The sequence below is a fragment of the Glycine max genome, chromosome 12 (genome assembly GCF_000004515.6).
Source record: "Glycine max cultivar Williams 82 chromosome 12, Glycine_max_v4.0, whole genome shotgun sequence".
NCBI lineage: Eukaryota > Viridiplantae > Streptophyta > Magnoliopsida > Fabales > Fabaceae > Glycine > Glycine max.
The window spans coordinates 1,609,458-1,627,525 of NC_038248.2; the positions used below are offsets into that span (position 1 = coordinate 1,609,458).

The 18,068-nt window shown below is 30.6% G+C and overlaps 2 protein-coding genes across 4 annotated transcripts; one reads left to right on the forward strand and one right to left on the reverse strand.

Moving 5' to 3' along the window:
• The first annotated feature begins 4,185 nt into the window (after positions 1 to 4,185).
• LOC100792355 (gamma aminobutyrate transaminase 3, chloroplastic) lies at positions 4,186 to 13,693 on the forward strand. Of its 3 annotated transcripts, none has more exons than XM_006591966.4 (19): positions 4,186 to 4,556; positions 5,538 to 5,680; positions 6,210 to 6,294; positions 6,441 to 6,513; positions 7,593 to 7,690; positions 8,412 to 8,504; positions 8,888 to 8,961; positions 9,045 to 9,083; positions 9,189 to 9,277; positions 9,365 to 9,441; positions 9,530 to 9,604; positions 11,079 to 11,126; positions 11,216 to 11,299; positions 11,380 to 11,467; positions 11,555 to 11,633; positions 11,739 to 11,829; positions 11,909 to 11,987; positions 12,853 to 12,968; positions 13,486 to 13,693. In XM_006591966.4, exons 1-19 carry the CDS (start codon positions 4,521 to 4,523, stop codon positions 13,558 to 13,560), a joined length of 1,542 nt encoding a protein of 513 aa, XP_006592029.1. In that variant the 5' UTR covers positions 4,186 to 4,520; the 3' UTR covers positions 13,561 to 13,693. The 3 variants fall into 3 exon arrangements, with proteins under 3 accessions (XP_006592029.1, XP_040863261.1, XP_006592030.1); XM_041007327.1 differs by lacking the exon at positions 4,186 to 4,556 and adding an exon at positions 5,025 to 5,087; XM_006591967.4 differs by lacking the exon at positions 4,186 to 4,556 and adding an exon at positions 6,019 to 6,088 and having other exon boundaries at positions 5,541 to 5,680.
• Positions 13,694 to 14,887: 1,194 nt separating this feature from the next.
• LOC102662533 (uncharacterized) lies at positions 14,888 to 15,473 on the reverse strand. Its single transcript, XM_006591968.4, has 2 exons — positions 15,255 to 15,473; positions 14,888 to 15,163 (listed from the first exon to the last, which is right to left on the reverse strand). Exons 1-2 carry the CDS (start codon positions 15,345 to 15,347, stop codon positions 15,050 to 15,052), a joined length of 207 nt encoding a protein of 68 aa, XP_006592031.1. The 5' UTR covers positions 15,348 to 15,473; the 3' UTR covers positions 14,888 to 15,049.
• Between the last annotated feature and the right edge of the window lie 2,595 nt (positions 15,474 to 18,068).

The following is an 18,068-nucleotide window of genomic DNA, read 5'->3' on the forward strand; positions in this document are numbered from 1 at the left end:
CACAAAACAATCTTTTTATGTGTGAAATAAACTTGAATATAAATACTTATTCTATGTTTTGTTTAGATGGATTTGGAGAAGAGAGAAGAGTGTGAGAAACAGTGAAATTTTATATTACTTAAAAAAGAAAAGAAATAGGATAAAATTATTAGTTCTTTATAACTTATTTGTTCTCTCAATTTAAACAACTTAAAAATTTACTTATCTTTTTACTCATTCTTTCTCTTCTTTTATTTCTTTATTTGTACTCTCTTTTTCTTACTTCTTGAAACCTCTCATCATCCAAACAAACAAAGCATTAAATTACTCCCTGTGTCTTATTTTGTTTAAGTCTTTATGTAAAAGAAAATATTTTTTATTATCATTTTATATTATCATCTAATCATTAAATATTATTTTCCATTAAACTTTTAGCTATTTATTTTCAAGTTAATATATATATATATATATATATATATATATATATATATATATATGTGAGAGAGAGAGAAAGAGAAACTAAGTCCAAGGATATATAAAAAATAATTATTTTAAATAAATTTTAAAATGTTAATTAATTTATTTATTTTTATATGAAAATCTTAAACTTCCAATGGGACGAAAGAAGTATCTTATTAATATATTTTTAAAAACATTATAAATTTCCTTTAATTCTTAAAAATATCAGCTTAAATCTTGAATTCATTATTTTTATTCGTAAGAATTGAAGATAAATATTAAAAAATTATATTGTTGAATTTAATTGTGTTAATAATTTATTTAATTTAATTAATGGATGCATAATTTAACGTTTTTGTTATAGTGATTTTAGGTATACTTTTAAAAAAAATATTTTATTCTTTAAAAAAATATGTTTTTATTAATATTTTTCATTTCTCTTTATTTTAAACGGAATGGAATATACAGACATAATCTTAATTAATATTAGTTATCATAATCTAAATTAATATTAAAATCAATAAAAATTGAAAAAAAAATATAATAATAATAATAATAAAAAGTTTCTCTAACCTCACATAAAAAATATTAAAAACATTGCATCTATGTTAATCCATTTTAAATATTTTCAGTCAATTGAGCCTTTTTTTAAATTAGATTAAAATAAGAGCGACCACAATCTTACGTGAAGCATAATATCAGTTTACTTTTCACACGCACATACAGCCACAACACTAGGAAAAATGTCAAAACATGGAGCTAGGTCTTGTTTGGGTTTACCCATTAGCAACATTGAAGTAAAAAAGTTCAAGAAAACCCAAATAATTTAAAATTTTGTCTCTTGGCTTCCTACAATTAATTATAATAGTCTATTAGTCACATTCTGTCGTATACAATCATATTTTACATTTAAATATTCTTAAAAAAATAGTCTAGTGTTTTTTTAATTAACAAAAAGGGCTATATCACAATAAATTTGAATCCAAACAAATGCAAATTGGCAAATGCCAAAGGAGAATTTATTTTAGGAATTTAATAAATATGTATTGTCATTGTAAATATTTTTAACTGCCAATCAATAAAAAATATTTTTAATATAATTTTTAAAATAATTATTGTAAAGGTAAATAAATTAATCATATATATATGTCGTGTATAAAAAAATCATATATAACACTTTTTAATTATTAATACATGTATTATTATTCGATTTAAAAACAAAAGTCTGTAACGTCTTTAATGCGTCCAAAATCCATATAGTTCATTTTAAATAATTTACAAAGCATGCGTTCTATTTTTTTCCTTTCGATATGACCATTCGTTCTAAATTCGATTCACAATTTCATATAAGAATTTCACAAATTATTGTTCTCTAATGCCTTTATTGTGCTGTAAAAAAAACAATTGCCTTTATTGTTGATTAAACTCTTGAGCACGATAGAAAGCTAATTTAATATTTTTTAAAAATACAAGAACGGCCAAATACGACTAAACAAATGCGTTACAACTAAGTATGAACTTAGAATTTCCTGAAAAAAAGAAAGAAAGAAGTGAGAACTTATAATAGTCGAATGGGAATGTAAATTTTTTTACTACATCAACCAAATAGAAATCAAATTATATATAACTTCTATAGTAGTTATTATCAAATTCTAACATCTTTATCATTTTGAGTGATTTTGTAATTGACCAAAAGTTATTTTTTTTCCTAAATCCTTGATTCATGAGGGAAAAATGACTTTAACTAATTTGAAGTTTGATGGAAAGATAAATAAAACTTGATTAAAAATAATTTATATAAGTGATTAAATTCGAATAGTACCTGAATGATTTAATTTTAATTTTAATCATATTAATTGCTTGTGTTCAATTAATTAATTATAATTGAATGAAAGTATAAACCCACATTATTATATATCTTATTTTCTCATAAGATTAAAAGTGTTTAGTAGTGCTTATAAAAAACAGGTGCAAAAAGAATCCCCACGCTATGTGGTAGTTGAGACCATTTCACTACATTTGGTCCAAACTTCCTAGTCCTAAAATATCCCACTTTGCCTTTAAAGTTGTGTCATTATCCTATGAACGTAATAAAAACCTTTAAATTCTATAATTTCTATCCACTTACGGCAAAGGACTTGAGATCACCCTCATTACCAATCTTACTTAGAGGTCACAATCATGGTCATACAATAGTTATCCAACGTTTACATAAAAACAGTCTATGCCTATAAAAATATTTGACCTTGTGGTAAACATCGATATTTGATCAGGTACTCCGTTAATCCATGCTTATAAATAGCAGCAACGTGTATCATTCTATGCTATGTACTCTAAGCCTTTAAGTGTACCATTACTACCTTAAAACTTTTTCTAACTTAAACGTCAAAATCTACATTAATGCCATCACGTGAATCTCCAGAGCCCTTTAACCCCCAAACAAAAACTCCATTTTTTTATGCCAACTTAATGACCCGCCCAGAGCAATGTACAAGTTTGGAAATGGATTTTACATTGTTCGCGACTTAGGTCGATGAAATAACAATTTTAAATATAAATGTTTATATTATTTAACAAATGTATAATTATTTCTTGACACGAGTTAAACAATTAACCATGGTGTACTTATATATGTTAATATTTAAATACTCCACAGTACACCTTATAAGATATTGTATTTCATGCATTTGTTGATGTCATATATTATAATCATAGATTCATAACATCCACCAATAAGTTGTTGGTTCCATTTATACTAGATTTATTATATTTAAGTAAGATATTAAATTTGAATACTGTAGATGAAATTATTTTTTAATAATTATTTCATATCAATATTATAGTCACGAAAAAATAAATTTATAATATTTCAAGAATAATGAAGATGTTGTTTTTACCATGAGTTGATTTTAGAAAGCAAACATATAATTACTTTTTTTTTTAATTTCCACCCCATTTTTTCTGTTTATTGCTTCATTTTCATTACATCACTTATATCACTTTCTCTTTTTTCATTTTCTTTACACATTTAAAAAGATTCCCTACTACCGTACAAGGATTCTGAAATTTATTTTTCTAACAATAGAATAATAAAATTATTGGTTAGTAGGAAGACAAATTCCAACAACCACGAGTTTAAATTTAATTGGATGTCATTATAATCACGTTTTACATTTGTTCCCACCTTTGATTTTCGGATTTTTTTTTCCAGCTTAACACAATTCGTGTTTTTTTTTGTGCATTAACAAATCGTACTAAATAAATGATGTGATTATAAAGTAATCCAAAAAGCATATAAATGAAAATGACAATCTTTCATATTAAAATGACATTATTCAATAACAACTGCATCGGGTGCCGTTAATAAATATAAATATATAGTCTCAAATGATAAGTTTTCGATTTTTATACGACAACCCATACCCATGCAAATACAATCACCGCCATTGCATACTAGTCAACAATGTCTACGACACATTTGTCAGAATTAGTGCCAAGTGAATAATTACATTTTCCTCGTCGGGCTAATAAATAAAATTATATTTTAGTATGTCATATAGAGCATCCGCAAAGATTGTTATTTGATGAATTGCTTATAAATTAAGATTTGAGAGAATTATTTATATAAATAATTATTATTCTTAAGAATATAATTAAATTTGTAAAACAAACATGTTTTTAATATTTTTTATGAGATATAATTCTGTTTAAACCAATATATATATGATCAAGATATACCACAAAAAGGATCGAAGAAGAAGAAGCATGCCTTGGTTCCACATGTGCACATCCCTCGTCCACCTGAATCAGCAAGTTAGAAGGAAGCTACATAATCGCGTCTTCATTAGTGATAATTATCTACTAATTAACTAAGAGATTCCCAATTCATCGTTAATTAAATTAATTAATTCAGCTGCCTAAAAAAACTTCGTTCTGTTTTGGTTGAGTGGGAGCCACCGAGTGAAACGTTTCGCTCGTGCGTGAGTTTAAGACAGAGCGTGCCACAGAACTTCCTCTCAGTTCTCACTCTCACCGTCTCCAAAGTTACCGTGCTGACTGATAGAACACTACCTACAGCCACCATGCACACTCTCCTCCGATCCACTCTCAGGACCAAGGCATGCTTCTTCTTCTTCTTTTCTCCGTTGTTAGTTGAATCTGCTCATGTTTCCGTTTCTCACTTTCTACACTTTTTTTCCCTATCTAGTTTCCGACTTGCGCGTATGGATTAGATTGATGATTCATGAAACGTATCCTGTTATTCGCACTCTGAATCGTTTCACTGTTCTTGTTTACTTTGTTGTATTGAATGTAATAGGATTTTGGACGCAGGACACTTGATTGAGATAAAAAAAAAGAAAGTCAAACGACTTTTACAATTCGTGAATATCAATGACGACGGAGTTTTGTGAAATTGAACGAGATCCAAGCTTATGAAAATGAAAATTTATTAATTATTATTATATCGTTGGAGCTTGTATTTGACAAACTCGAAGGACCTTTTTAGAATATTTTAGGTGTCTGTTCAACACTTTTTGTCAACTTTTCTCAAGTTAACTGGTTTTTAATATTGAATCACCTTTTTCTGTTTCTATTTTAGAATGTCTGCTCCGTTTAAGCTATTTCCTTCGGGTTGCTTAGAGTATCTGGTTAGATTTATAGCGACATTTTCATTTTTATACTTTTTTTTAACCCATTCTGGAAGTCTAAGGATTAAACTATATGATTGATAACGTCGTCTAATGTTCCTGCTTTTGCGTTTCTGAGAAAAATATCTCGAGAAATATGTTAAAAAATTTGTGTAAATTATGGTTAAAAATATCTTGTTTTAATAAAATTATGGTTGTATCATTCTCGGTAAATTCAAGTAGCCTAGTAGTATCTGTAAATTTTGATTAAGAAGGGATTTAGTAATTCTCTGAAGGTTGTAGTTCAGAGTTTTGAAATCTTGGCTGCCTGTTTGTGTTATTAATGGTGATCTACCTTGTATGCTAGTTTATTGATTTCTTTTGATGTAAATGGATGGTCCAAAAACAGTCCTATTTGTTACACAGAACTCTTATTTGTTTTATGATACTTATTTTGTTTTCTATTTACAGACTGCTTCATCTTTAGCATATGCTGCGGTTTCCAGAAGTGCTCAAGAAAATCTCCTTCAGGCTCCCTTATTGTCTAGATCAAATAGCACGGAGGCTTCCTTGGCAAAGGATACTTCCTCTAATGATGTGAAAAATGGTCAAGGGTATATGGTTCTTCTATGATAACTTCCTACCACCTTCTCATGTGTGCTTTTGTGTATTGATACTAGCTCTGTCTTGCATGTATCTTAATTGGTATAGTGCCTTTAAACTCCATATCACAATCATTGCTTTCTATAATAAAATATGGTGCTGAATATTGTCCCTTTGCTTTTTCTTTTGAGATTTCAAGCTAATTGTATTAAACTAGAGGTATGAATAGCCTTTTATTATCCAGAGGGAGAAGTGAGTGACTAGGACATCTCTCTCGTCAGTATTTATGGTTTTGATGCAATCAAGAGTATGTTGAATGCATTATCTAACACCTCTCTTTTCTCTTTAGATTCCTGTTTTGAGTTCACTGGCAGTTATGATAACTATAAATTGAAAAGATATTCATTTGGAGAGTCCATGTATGAACTCTATTCTTTTTTTTGTTTAACAAAACAATGAAAAATCAGTTTCAAGTTAAAAATTTGCAAACCCTATATGTTTAGTGTCAGTAAAATTGCTGAATTGCTTCAATTTTGTCAGGTTCAAAGGCCATAGTATGCTTGCTCCTTTCACGGCTGGGTGGCAGACTACTGATTTGCATCCTCTGGTCATAGAAAAGTCAGAGGTGAACTTTGTTGCCGTTTTTGTGATTTTTTAGATATTACTTTAATGTGATATATTTAGGAAATCACAGTTCCCTTTGTTTTTATTTTAAAGATTTAATGATAACTACTTTTTCAATTATGTTATTTACCTGGTTAATTGATCCAGGGAAGCTATGTATATGACATTAATGGGAAGAAATATCTTGATGCACTGGCTGGTCTATGGGCCACTTCTTTAGGTATGTAAAATATCTACGTTCAGTACTTCGCACTTATTTATTTTGCTTATGCTTTCTGAATGATATATTTCTTATGGTTGATGTTCTCAATCCATCTTAGAAGCAAGGACGGATATAAATTTATCAAATATATATTGATATTTTAGCATTCTCTCTCTTCAGCTATCCACCAAATCATGCCTAAGTTGCCTGGGGATCCATCTCCTTCCCTATATTTAGTCTAGAACATTTTTTTCTTGGTAACAAGTTTCAGGGACAAGCTGTTGTGACTATTTTTGCTGACTGTCCTGGATATTAAACTTTATGGCATTGGAAGAGATATACTTTGCGTTTATTAATTGGAAGAAATGATCTGTAAGGTCATGTAAGGTGTTTAATATTTTGGGTGGGTGTGGTTGAACTATGCAATGTTTTAGTATTTATACTTTTTATGCTGGTTGCTCATGCTTAACAATACAACAACAACAAAAGCCTTATAAATTATAATAAAGCTATATTGGAAAATAACTGTGTTTCTGAAGATTGTGGTTTTCTAAAAGTGTATTTTTTGAATAATAAAGTATTTATTTAGTCATGTTTCTGTTAGATAATTATAGAGTGTTTGCATTTATTTTCATATTGTTTTCTGTATTGTTTCATTGCTGTAAATTATGTGATTATCTCCTTAGTTGTTTGTATCCATACTATGAACAAGAGACCAATGCGCAGCCTAGACACAAATTTACCCAAATTTCTGTTTTTTACATGATACCCTAGCAGTACCATCCATAGTGACGTGTTAGTGTTTTGCTGACAAGTTCCCAAAAAATGTGGAACTCTTTTTCATTTTCCTTCTCCCACTCCTCAGGTCTATCTCATGACTATCTCCCCATGCCATCCCACTTGCTACACACTGTACCCAGATTCTGGCCACTGTAGCTTCCATAGAACTTTTTCCGGCCAATAGGTTTTGTTAACTTTTCTGGTGTATTTTTCCTCTCTGCAGCTGCTACCATATCTGGATCCTACACTTCTTGGTCTCTGCTTGAGTGTCTGACTAACTGGACCCACCATTTTACTGAGAGTATTTTATTTTGCAGGGGGAAGTGAGCCACGCCTTGTTGATGCTGCCATTGCACAATTAAAGAAGTTGCCATTTTACCATTCCTTTTGGAATCGAACCACATTACCTTCTTTGGTATTTATTTATTTCTGTTATAGCTGGATTTTAGAGGATAAAATAAAGATTCTGGGTAAAATCTCAAATCTTTGTTGCATTTAAAGTCTCAAAGTTGGTAGTCAGGGTTCAAATTAATTGCCACTGAGAGTCTCAAAGTTGGAAAAGGCGATTGGGATGATTGGTTTTGTTGTTTATCACTTCTGATAGAATATTTTACATTCAAATGGACTTAGTTGTTAAATGGCGGTACCATGGCCACTATGACGGAATGGCATGGCAGATTTTTTTGCCAACAATTTCTGAAGGTAGGCCAGCTATGGATGCACCATAGGATGCAATGGCGTGTTTATAAGGCAGAATTTTGACCTTCCATCATATTCTGCCATCTGCTATTGATAACACTAGTAGAGTGTAGCACCCATTTTCATTTCTTACGGTGAGGGGAGTTAATTTGAGCATCTCTCGAAATAAAGTATTTCCATTTATTTGGACGAGTGGGGGGCTGGGATGATGGGGGGATGAAACTGTGTTGTTTTAACCTATCCTTATCCAACTCATACAAATTACAAACATTTCCTTTTTAGATTACTTTTCATGTGAATAAAAAAATGATGAAGTACCTTGCTTGTGATGTACACAGTTGATAATATACATTTTTTTTGTAAGCATGTACACAGTTGACATTGGTTCGTGAATTTTATATTTGATATGTACTTAATATATATATTTCCACATACAGGATCTAGCCAAGGAACTCCTAGAAATGTTCACAGCCAGAAAAATGGGGAAAGCTTTTTTTGTTAACAGTGGATCAGAAGCCAATGACACTCAGGTTTGATAAACTAATATTCCCTTGTTACAGTCATCTATTTTCTTTGGAATTTTTCATTTAATTTAAGGTAGATGTTTATAATGTGTTTACTTTCTCATGCTAAACAAAATTTTAAAATCATTACCATAGACTACATATAACAAATGCAACAGGAACAACCAAAAAAGAAATTCTAGAAGTAACCAAGCACCCAAAATATTAGAAGACACAATCAAATTTATTCTCAATGCCAAATGTGGTTCTTTAAATAAATATAGATCGGTCATTATCAGGGTTAAGAGCAAATGAAGATGAATATATGATGTGTCAACATATTGTTGAAGTACATAGTTTGTTCAGAATCTATTCTTAGATGTATTTCACCTTTGCATATTTTATTTCAGGTGAAACTTGTATGGTATTATAACAATGCACTTGGAAGACCAGATAAGAAGAAATTCATAGCTCGTGCTAAATCGTATTCATGACACCTCAACCAATGATATTTTCTCTAGTATACCTTAAAAATATGTGTCAATCTAATGTTTTTGCTTTTGTCAGGTATCATGGTTCAACACTGATAGCAGCCAGTCTTTCTGGGTATGATGAACTCAATTTTTTCAATAAATTTGTGCTTATGTAGCATAGTTTTATGTTATTAATAAAAAATTATTTATTCAATAAACCAAACAATGTGTATTTCAGCCTTCCGGCTCTGCATCAAAAATTTGATTTGCCAGCTCCTTTTGTATTGCACACTGACTGTCCACATTACTGGCGGTATCATCTTCCAGGTTATTATTTAAATGGACATGTTTCTAGTAATATTTTAGACATTTATTTTAAGGCATAAATATTATGCATGCTTATGAACATATCAGGTGAGACAGAGGAAGAATTTTCAACCAGATTAGCCAAAAATTTGGAGCAGCTGATTCTGAAAGAGGGACCAGAGACAGTTATACATTCCTATGCTTGCAAAGTGATTTCTATTTTCTACTATTGGAACATTGATTTTGTCACTGACTTAATTTTTTTTATTATAGATTGCTGCATTTATTGCTGAACCTGTAATGGGGGCAGGAGGTGTAATAGTTCCACCATCAACTTATTTTGAGAAGGTATTTTGTCGATATCGCTTCACTTGTGTTCTACATTTTCAAGATGGATGCCCTACGAGTCTTTTTATGTGTCTTGCATTAATAATGCATTTCATTTGTATTCCTGGTTCCAATAGGAGCTCATATTGTAGTCTGTAGAATTAACTATTAAGTATGCTCCCACCATCCTTATAATCTTATGGGAGAACAATGGGTCTGTTTGTTTAAGCTTATTTTAAAAAAATGCTTTTTTTAATAAACTAATCAGTTTTCTGCTTTTTTGATGTGTTTGTTTAAACTTTTTTCTTAAAATAAGCAGTTTTTTGCTTTTAAAAAAACTTTTTTAAATAGTGCTTTTTTTAAAATTGCTTTATTTAAGTTTAAAAAAGGGCCCAATATCAGCTGATAGGTGCAACTTTATCATGAAACACTTTTTATAATCTAATGATTGGTGCAATAAAAATAAGAAAATTACTAAAAGGAATTCTTGGTAAAAAAAATCCAGTTATTATTCTAATTAGTTTTGGGCTCAGGCATGAACTATTAGTATTAGGCTAAATAATATCGTATAAATAGTTTCTTTTGGTTATTAACTTTTTATATTTTTGTGTAACACTCTGTCAATTTAATAACACCTTTTCTTTTAATCATTTTCCTTATCTAAACTGTAAAATATATTAGAGCTGTCAATTTAGCCCAGCCCATCATCCCTGGCCTATGTAGGCCAGAGCCTAAAAAGCCTACAAACCGTTTTTCCTAAAGAAATAAAATTATCATCCAACTAAAAAAAAATGTTAATAAATAGAATCTATAAATGAGTAACAAATTAGTATTTTTTTGAATTTTACCAATCCTACACGGTTTGAGTCAAATAATAGTACTGATTTTGGATTTGTACTAGTATTAGTAATAACACTTCACTCAGTTAATAGTATAAATGTGTACGTTAGGTTGTTGTAATTTTTGCGTAACATCTCACTAATTTTAATAATGCATTGTTGTCTTTTTCCTTCTTTGTCTAAACCCAAAAGTTTCAACAAGAACAATTAACCTCTCATTGGATTTCATCAAGTACATTTATAATATGGTTGCCAAAAGTAAAAAAAAAAAAGGATGCAAAAAGATAGTTCTTGGTTAAATTTATAATATGTGAACAAACCATCCATTTATTGGGCTAGTAAAATTGACGTGGCTATTCATCAAACTTTGTGTATTTTCTTGAATAAATTTTTTCAACCTTTTTTTTGTTTACATTTTTGCTGGCATTTATAAAATCTATATATATCACAATAAAAACGTGCAAATCAAATGTGCATTAAAAATCCGTTTTGCTGACTGTAAACCAGGCATAATTTGCTTCATGGGGATTTTTCTTTTAGCCTGTGACATTAAACAATGGCATTTTCGCTCTTCCCTTTTGTCCAAATACCCCAAGAGAATATGAAAGAAAGGAAAAGGACAACTTTTTTCTCATAGCATTTAAATTCATATGCAGGTCCAAGCCGTTGTCAAGAAGTATGACATTCTTTTTATTGCAGATGAGGTACTTCCCTAATTCTTAACATACTGTTATATAAGGTATTCTGTGGTCGAGTTTTCCATTCTAATTGCTATGTTATCTCTCTTCTAAAGGTAATCTGTGCCTTTGGAAGGCTTGGGACAATGTTTGGATGTGACAAATACAACATTAAGCCAGACCTTGTATCCCTTGCTAAGGTAAACATGAGACAGCTCTAAGTACTGGTTGTCCATCTGAAGTTTGTACAATGTTCCTCATTTTTCTGTTTGACTTATAGGCACTATCTTCGGCATATTTGCCAATTGGAGCTGTCCTTGTAAGCCCAGAAATTTCAGACGTTATACACGCACAAAGCAACAAACTTGGTATGGTGGTTCGTTTATGTATTCATTCATCAGAATCATCACTATATCTTCAGGCTTAGTATTCTGACACATTTTTGCTTGTTTTAGGTTCATTTTCTCATGGTTTTACTTATTCTGGACACCCTGCAGCCTGTGCTGTGGCAATTGAAGCACTCAAGATCTATAAGTGTGTTCTTTTGTTTCTTGCTTTTAACACTACTATGAAGCTTATTCTATATGCTAGTATGTATTAATCTTGTTTATGGAGTATGATTATGCCTCTTCTTCGCAGGGAAAGAAATATTGTTGACCAAGTTAACAAGATTGCCCCAAGGTTCCAAGATGGCATAAAAGCTTTTTCTGACAGTCCCATCATTGGAGAGGTGTATATTGTTTGCTGGGAAATTTAAAGTTTGTGGTTGATATAAATGCATGAGATACATAACATTACGGGATTTGCAGATACGGGGAACTGGCTTGATTCTGGGCACTGAGTTCACAGACAACAAGTCACCTAATGATCCGTTTCCTCCTGAATGGGGCAAGTTCAATAGTCATTTTTCATCTATCCCTTTGCCAAACATACTTCACTCAACATGGCTATTTTATCCTTTCTAGTGATCTTAACAATAATTTAAGCAGCATGCATATTCTCTAATAAATGGCTATCCTTTAATACACTTGAGCAGTCTGCACAAGACACTCTAACCATGGTTATCAAACTCTCGAGTTAACTCGTTAACTCTTACGAGTTTACGAGTTAACCTATTCTTTATGAGTTGAATCGTGTGCAAACTCTCTTTTTAGTAGACTCGGTAGACTCTATGCAAATTCAATAAACTCTTGAGTTTACTACCGAGTCAACAAAAGTTAAAAAAGTTAGACCAAAACACAAGTCGTTTTGGATTTTTTTCTGTGCGTCTAGGGTTCAACATACCTCTATTTGGTGTGTTGTTCCTAAATAAAAGAACCCTCACCTTTAACAACATCAAACCCTCAATGAAAATGCTCTACCACTAATATCTCCTTTGCAAGTTATTATCAAATAGTGATGTATTACTAGACGGGATTATTTAAGTATTGTGGAATTTATGGTTTACTATTTGGTTTATTATGTTGTTGAAATGTTTAATTGGTATATTATTTATAGGTATTTTGTTATTATTTTTACATGAAATAGACTCTTACAAGTTCACAATGTTGAGTTTATGGAACTCCCACGAGTTTACATAAACTCTCAAATTTGATAACCTTGATTCTGACATTACATGGGTGGCATTCTTTTCATGTTTAAAATGCTTCATATATTAACAGTGGTATAGTTACATGTCAATTAAACTAGCATGTTGTATTTTATGTGGATGTGGGCATATTCTGTGGTTGTGACAGTTTGATGTATACTACAGGAGTAGGTGCCTATTTTGGAGCACAATGTGAGAAGCATGGGATGTTGGTTCGTGTAGCAGGGGATAACATCATGATGTCTCCTCCATATATTATATCTCAAGGAGAAGTTGATGAGGTAACTTCATAAATAACCTTTCCATCTGTTTTTTTCTGCTTATCAAATTAAAGAGAACTTCATCCATTTTCATTAAGTTTGACCTTTGGACAAAAAAAAAGCACATAAAAAAACCTGACCTTATTGAAGTAATGAATATGATTGTGGAGAATCAGACTAATCAATAACCCCGGGCTTCTCTTAGAGACCTCATTGCTAGGGACGGAAGTAGAAAATTATTGATGGGGCTTGCTTTGAAATTATATATGCATACATGGGAAAAAAAATTGGCCACACCCCTAAACATACAAGTACTGATTAATTAGACAATTAGTATAATAGCTTAAGGTTCTTTGGAATGTTCCTGTGTGATTTTAAGACAAATCCAATACTCTAATGTATGCTTGTTATGTGTTTCCTCTCTGATTAAACACAAGTTGTGTATATCTGACATATAAACAATACTATAATGCAGTTATTACTTTAAATTAAAATTTTGTTAGAAGTTTTATATATGAAAATCAATTTTTGCCCCCAGTTAATCAGCATTTATGGGAAAGCTTTGAAAGAAACGGAAAAGAAGGTACAGGAACTCAAGTCTCAGCGCAAGTAGCTTAGGCCTATGATGGAATAATAAACTATGCTGCAACTACCTCCGGGTGAAAAGGAAATATTCATTGTAATAACTTGATAAAACTTGGTTCCAACCTTTTCGTTATTGTAAATGTCTGTAAATTGATTGCCTATTTGCCTCCTAATTTATGTTGTCGTTATACATAATATGCTTGGAATAATGCTCGTTACACATCTCCACATTGCACATAGCATAGCCTCTCGTTAATGAGGTGGCAGCATTAAGAGTGCAAGTGTGAGAATTATGCTCCCTAGATTTTTTTTACACTATTCTATGATTTATATAATAAATATTTTTATTTTAAGTTCCTTAATCAGTGTCCTTCATATACGATTTATATAATAAATATTTTTTATTTTAAGTTCCTTAATAAATGTCCTTCAGATACTAAGCATTTTTCAAAAATTACAGTGATTTAGATTTTCCAAAAATTATAGTGATCTAGACTCTAGAGTTACTAATGACTTGTAGAAAAGCATGAGTTAGATGTGAGATAAGGAGTTTGTGCAATTATCATTACGCCATGTGTTATGACATAAACAAATTTATCTCATGGAAATAAATTATAATGAAATGACAGCTTGCAGAACACTCCTTGAATTTGAGTGCATTTGCAATTCTGTATTATGAATTTTTGGATATTAGGATCGTCTATATTACTATTAGGGGAGGGGGAAGGACTTAATCTTTGTTCGTAAAATTAAAATGATTTACAATTTGATTAAACTTAGCAATATGATAAATGATAAATAATTTTGAAAGGCTTTACTGTTTTGGTAGTTGGAAAAATATGAATTTTTACCGTCTTTAACTTAGTAATAACGTCTACAATGATGAATTTTCTCTTATTTATTAAATATATTTTGAATTTTATAATTCTACTAATTAGGTTTATTAAAATAAGAAGAAATGTTCAAAATTAATAATAAATTTTAAAATATACTAAAAAATCTTTAAGTATATATTTTTATATTATATTCTATATGTACATACACACAGACATGAACTGTTCAAAAACATTTGTCAATCTTATATTCTTTTATCATTATCATTCTATTTCCTTGAGAAAAATGAGAACGAAATTAGAATTTTGTAGGTTAATAGATGGAAGAAGATCTTAAAATGATAGTTAAATCCAAGTTTCGCAGTTTACGAATTCTCCTCAAATACGGCCTGTATTTTAAAATTATGTTAGATGCAGTGCAATGATTTGATAATAGTTTCAATTATGTGACATATGCTTAATCTACACCGGTTATGATTTATTAGTGCATCTTAATCCAATTGCTGCTAAGTCTGCAATATAAAAAAAAAAAAGAAAAATAATTGTATTTAAAAAACAATTAGATCATTCTCACTACACACATAATGGCATAACATCGCTTTTCATCGGCTGAACATCTCACTGTTGAATCGCGTAAACCAAACCACACCTTTGACAAAAGCATAGATCGATGATTGAATGAAGTCATGTTTTGTTATTTTTGTTAGCTTGTCTTCTGGCACGCCTCTCTCGGGAGCTAGGGGATGGTCTATAAACCCCATCTTCATATTCAGATTCTTCAAAATCTCTAAAAGATTTCTGTGCCAATTAATAATGCAAAATGAAATTTAAAACCCAAGAATTTTATATGGGGTTGATAAAGAGAAAGGAAAGGTAATTATTTAGTTACCTCTCTAAGCTCAGCAAAGCTTACAGCATAGAAGGTGGCAGCTGCAGCCGCAATAACTCCAACAATAGGCAGAGCTATTTGCATCCCATCCATATCTGCTTAGTTGGTCTAGTGTCTTCCTTTCTCTTTCTCAAACACTCGTTACTGTCATAGTCAACTAAGGGAATACGATGATAAGATAAGACACGCTTCTACTCTACACTTCCACTATTTATGATTACTTTAAGTTATAATAAAGGAATCTTAACATGCTTATAAGAGATTCAAATGTTTTTCGTTACTATACAATTAAAAATATTCATTTTTTATTTTTATAAAAAAATTGTATGTTTTTAATTCATGCAAAATTGAAATATATCATTTGTTTGGCTTTGAGCTAGATTTGAATTAACCAAATTTAGTTCCAATGATATATTTTAATTTTATAAAAGACTAAAACCATATAAAAAAAATTTGCACCAACAAATTAAGATGATACATTATAGAGTTTAAAGTAGAGAAGAGGAGAATCATAAAAAAATCATTTTGATTAGACTGAATAAAAGATACAATCAACAATACCTTAGTGCTAGCTCTTAAGTCTTAACAGTTTGCGGAGCAGTTGAGAAGAAATATATATGAAACTCCTGTTTGTAATTGTTGAGCTCTTTCTTCATTCTGAACTAAATTAAAGATATAGAAAAAGTAAAGAAAGTAAGTTATTTTTCTTCCCAGGACTATGATTTACCTTTTATTGAATGTCATAAAAAAGCTAATATTCGATTCAATTTATTTTTCTACATGTGCTTAATTTGACAATACAAAATATAAGTCTTTGTTTACATGTTATGAACATAGATTCAAAAACAACAATTACCAAGCAAGACACAGAATCAAATGAGCAAGGAACAAAACCAAATGAAGAAGAAGAACAAGGGACAAAAAGGAGAATTAACAGGCCACGATACCTGGAAGACTACGTAACAAGGTGAAGCTGAGTTAACAGCCAGGCCAGCAACATTCTAGAAGCAATCCAAGATTCGTTGCCGTTATGGGTTGTCCCCTGCTAGTAGTGCAAATCGAATTATAGTAGAATATCTATAAATACAGAATTGATGTAATTCTAATGGAACAAGCAATAATACAAACTTTTCCTTATCCCTTACCTTGCTCTGGAGGCCCTAGATCTCGAATTCTAGACCAGTTCCTTCGATCACAACATTACATGTACTCTGGCATGGTTTGACTTGGTGGTAGTCAATTATTCTCTCATCTAAGATAACTATGATGACTTTGTTTCATGTGTGTTCCTTACTAATGTTCAATAACTTTTTGCAACAACTTGTGTGGCAACGCACTTCTTCTGTGAACATGAGGATACTTTGGAACGGTGAGATGTTGGATGGATATTTCCATCAAAGAGCAGTGAGACAAAATGGTGCAATCACCAATTTTTTGCTAGATCAATGGGTCCTTAATACAGGAGTGTTGAGTGACAAAGTTCTCATTGCTCTCTCTTTCTTGAAACTATTTTATATAACCTAAGGGATTGCAGGATAACTAGACAGGTTTGGTCTAGCCTTATTGTTGAATCCGATTTCAAGTGTGTTATAACTCTGATTGTTGAAGTATAAATGTGACTTACACATCAATTAAAAATAAAAAAGTTAAACACCACATAAATGAAAAAAAAATTATAAACTTAAGCTTTAAGATTTTAAATTAAAATGTAATTTCAAGTTTTCTTATATAATTTTTCTATTCTTTTTCCTCGGAGTTTTAGTGTTTCTTGTGGATTAGACATTATATTTCACACACAAAAAAAATAACTTTTTGTTACAGATGTGTATAAGTTAAGACCTATCTGTGGCAATGGCAATTTTTTACATTTTTGTCTTGCGAAGGTGTAGGAAACTTGTTGTTCTTGGTATTATCTCTTCCCTCTGTTTTTTTTTTCTTCTTATTATATCTTCCCTCTTGTGTTTTGTCTATTGGAAGAAGGGAAAATACTAAAGTAGTGAATGATTGATTGCAATTTTACGGGAAAGGTTCTTTAAAATTTAATTTGATGTACGAGCCATGCTTCCTTTAATAATTGGTTATTAATTGTATAGTCATTTGATAATCAATAATTCAAATACTATAATCGATTATTATTTTAAAAATTTGATTCTAATTTTTTGCAACGGTTCAAAACTGTTGCTAAACTCACAAAATCTGTCCGTGTTTATAAAATTTCTTATGGTTAAAAATTGTCAAAAAAGTAAATTATTGAGAAATGTTAAACATGTAATTTTCCCACTGCATTTTTTGTTCATCTTTGTGGAGAATAAAAAATTATGGACCCCACACCCCTTCCCTCATTTTCAGTAAACCAAACACGCCGCCTTTTTCATTTCCTACCTTTCATCTCTTTTTTCAGTATTTCTTCAACATTTCTTACCAACCGATAACAAGTTCGTAGGGTACCTTTAGCAGAGTGAAAAAAATAAATAGAATAAGAATGAATTGAGAAAAAAAAATTAATTAAAATATAGTGTAAAAATATTAGTTTTTTTTTTAAATCTATTTTACTCCTTTTTTCTTCTTTTTTTACTCTGCAAACGAAGGGACACTAGCTTCCTAGAGAGACGTGACCAGCTAACAAAATAACAAAAGAGGACTTGATTTAGGAGAATTTAAAAATACTTCTACTCCGAAGATAATAAATTCTTCCTTCTTTAATTCTCCAACTTTAATCTTCAATCATCTCTGCTTTTGCCATGGTGTGGTGGAATTGCTCTCCAGGACCGTCTTTCTCTATCTTTTATTTTAAAAAACAGAATGTTAGGCGGT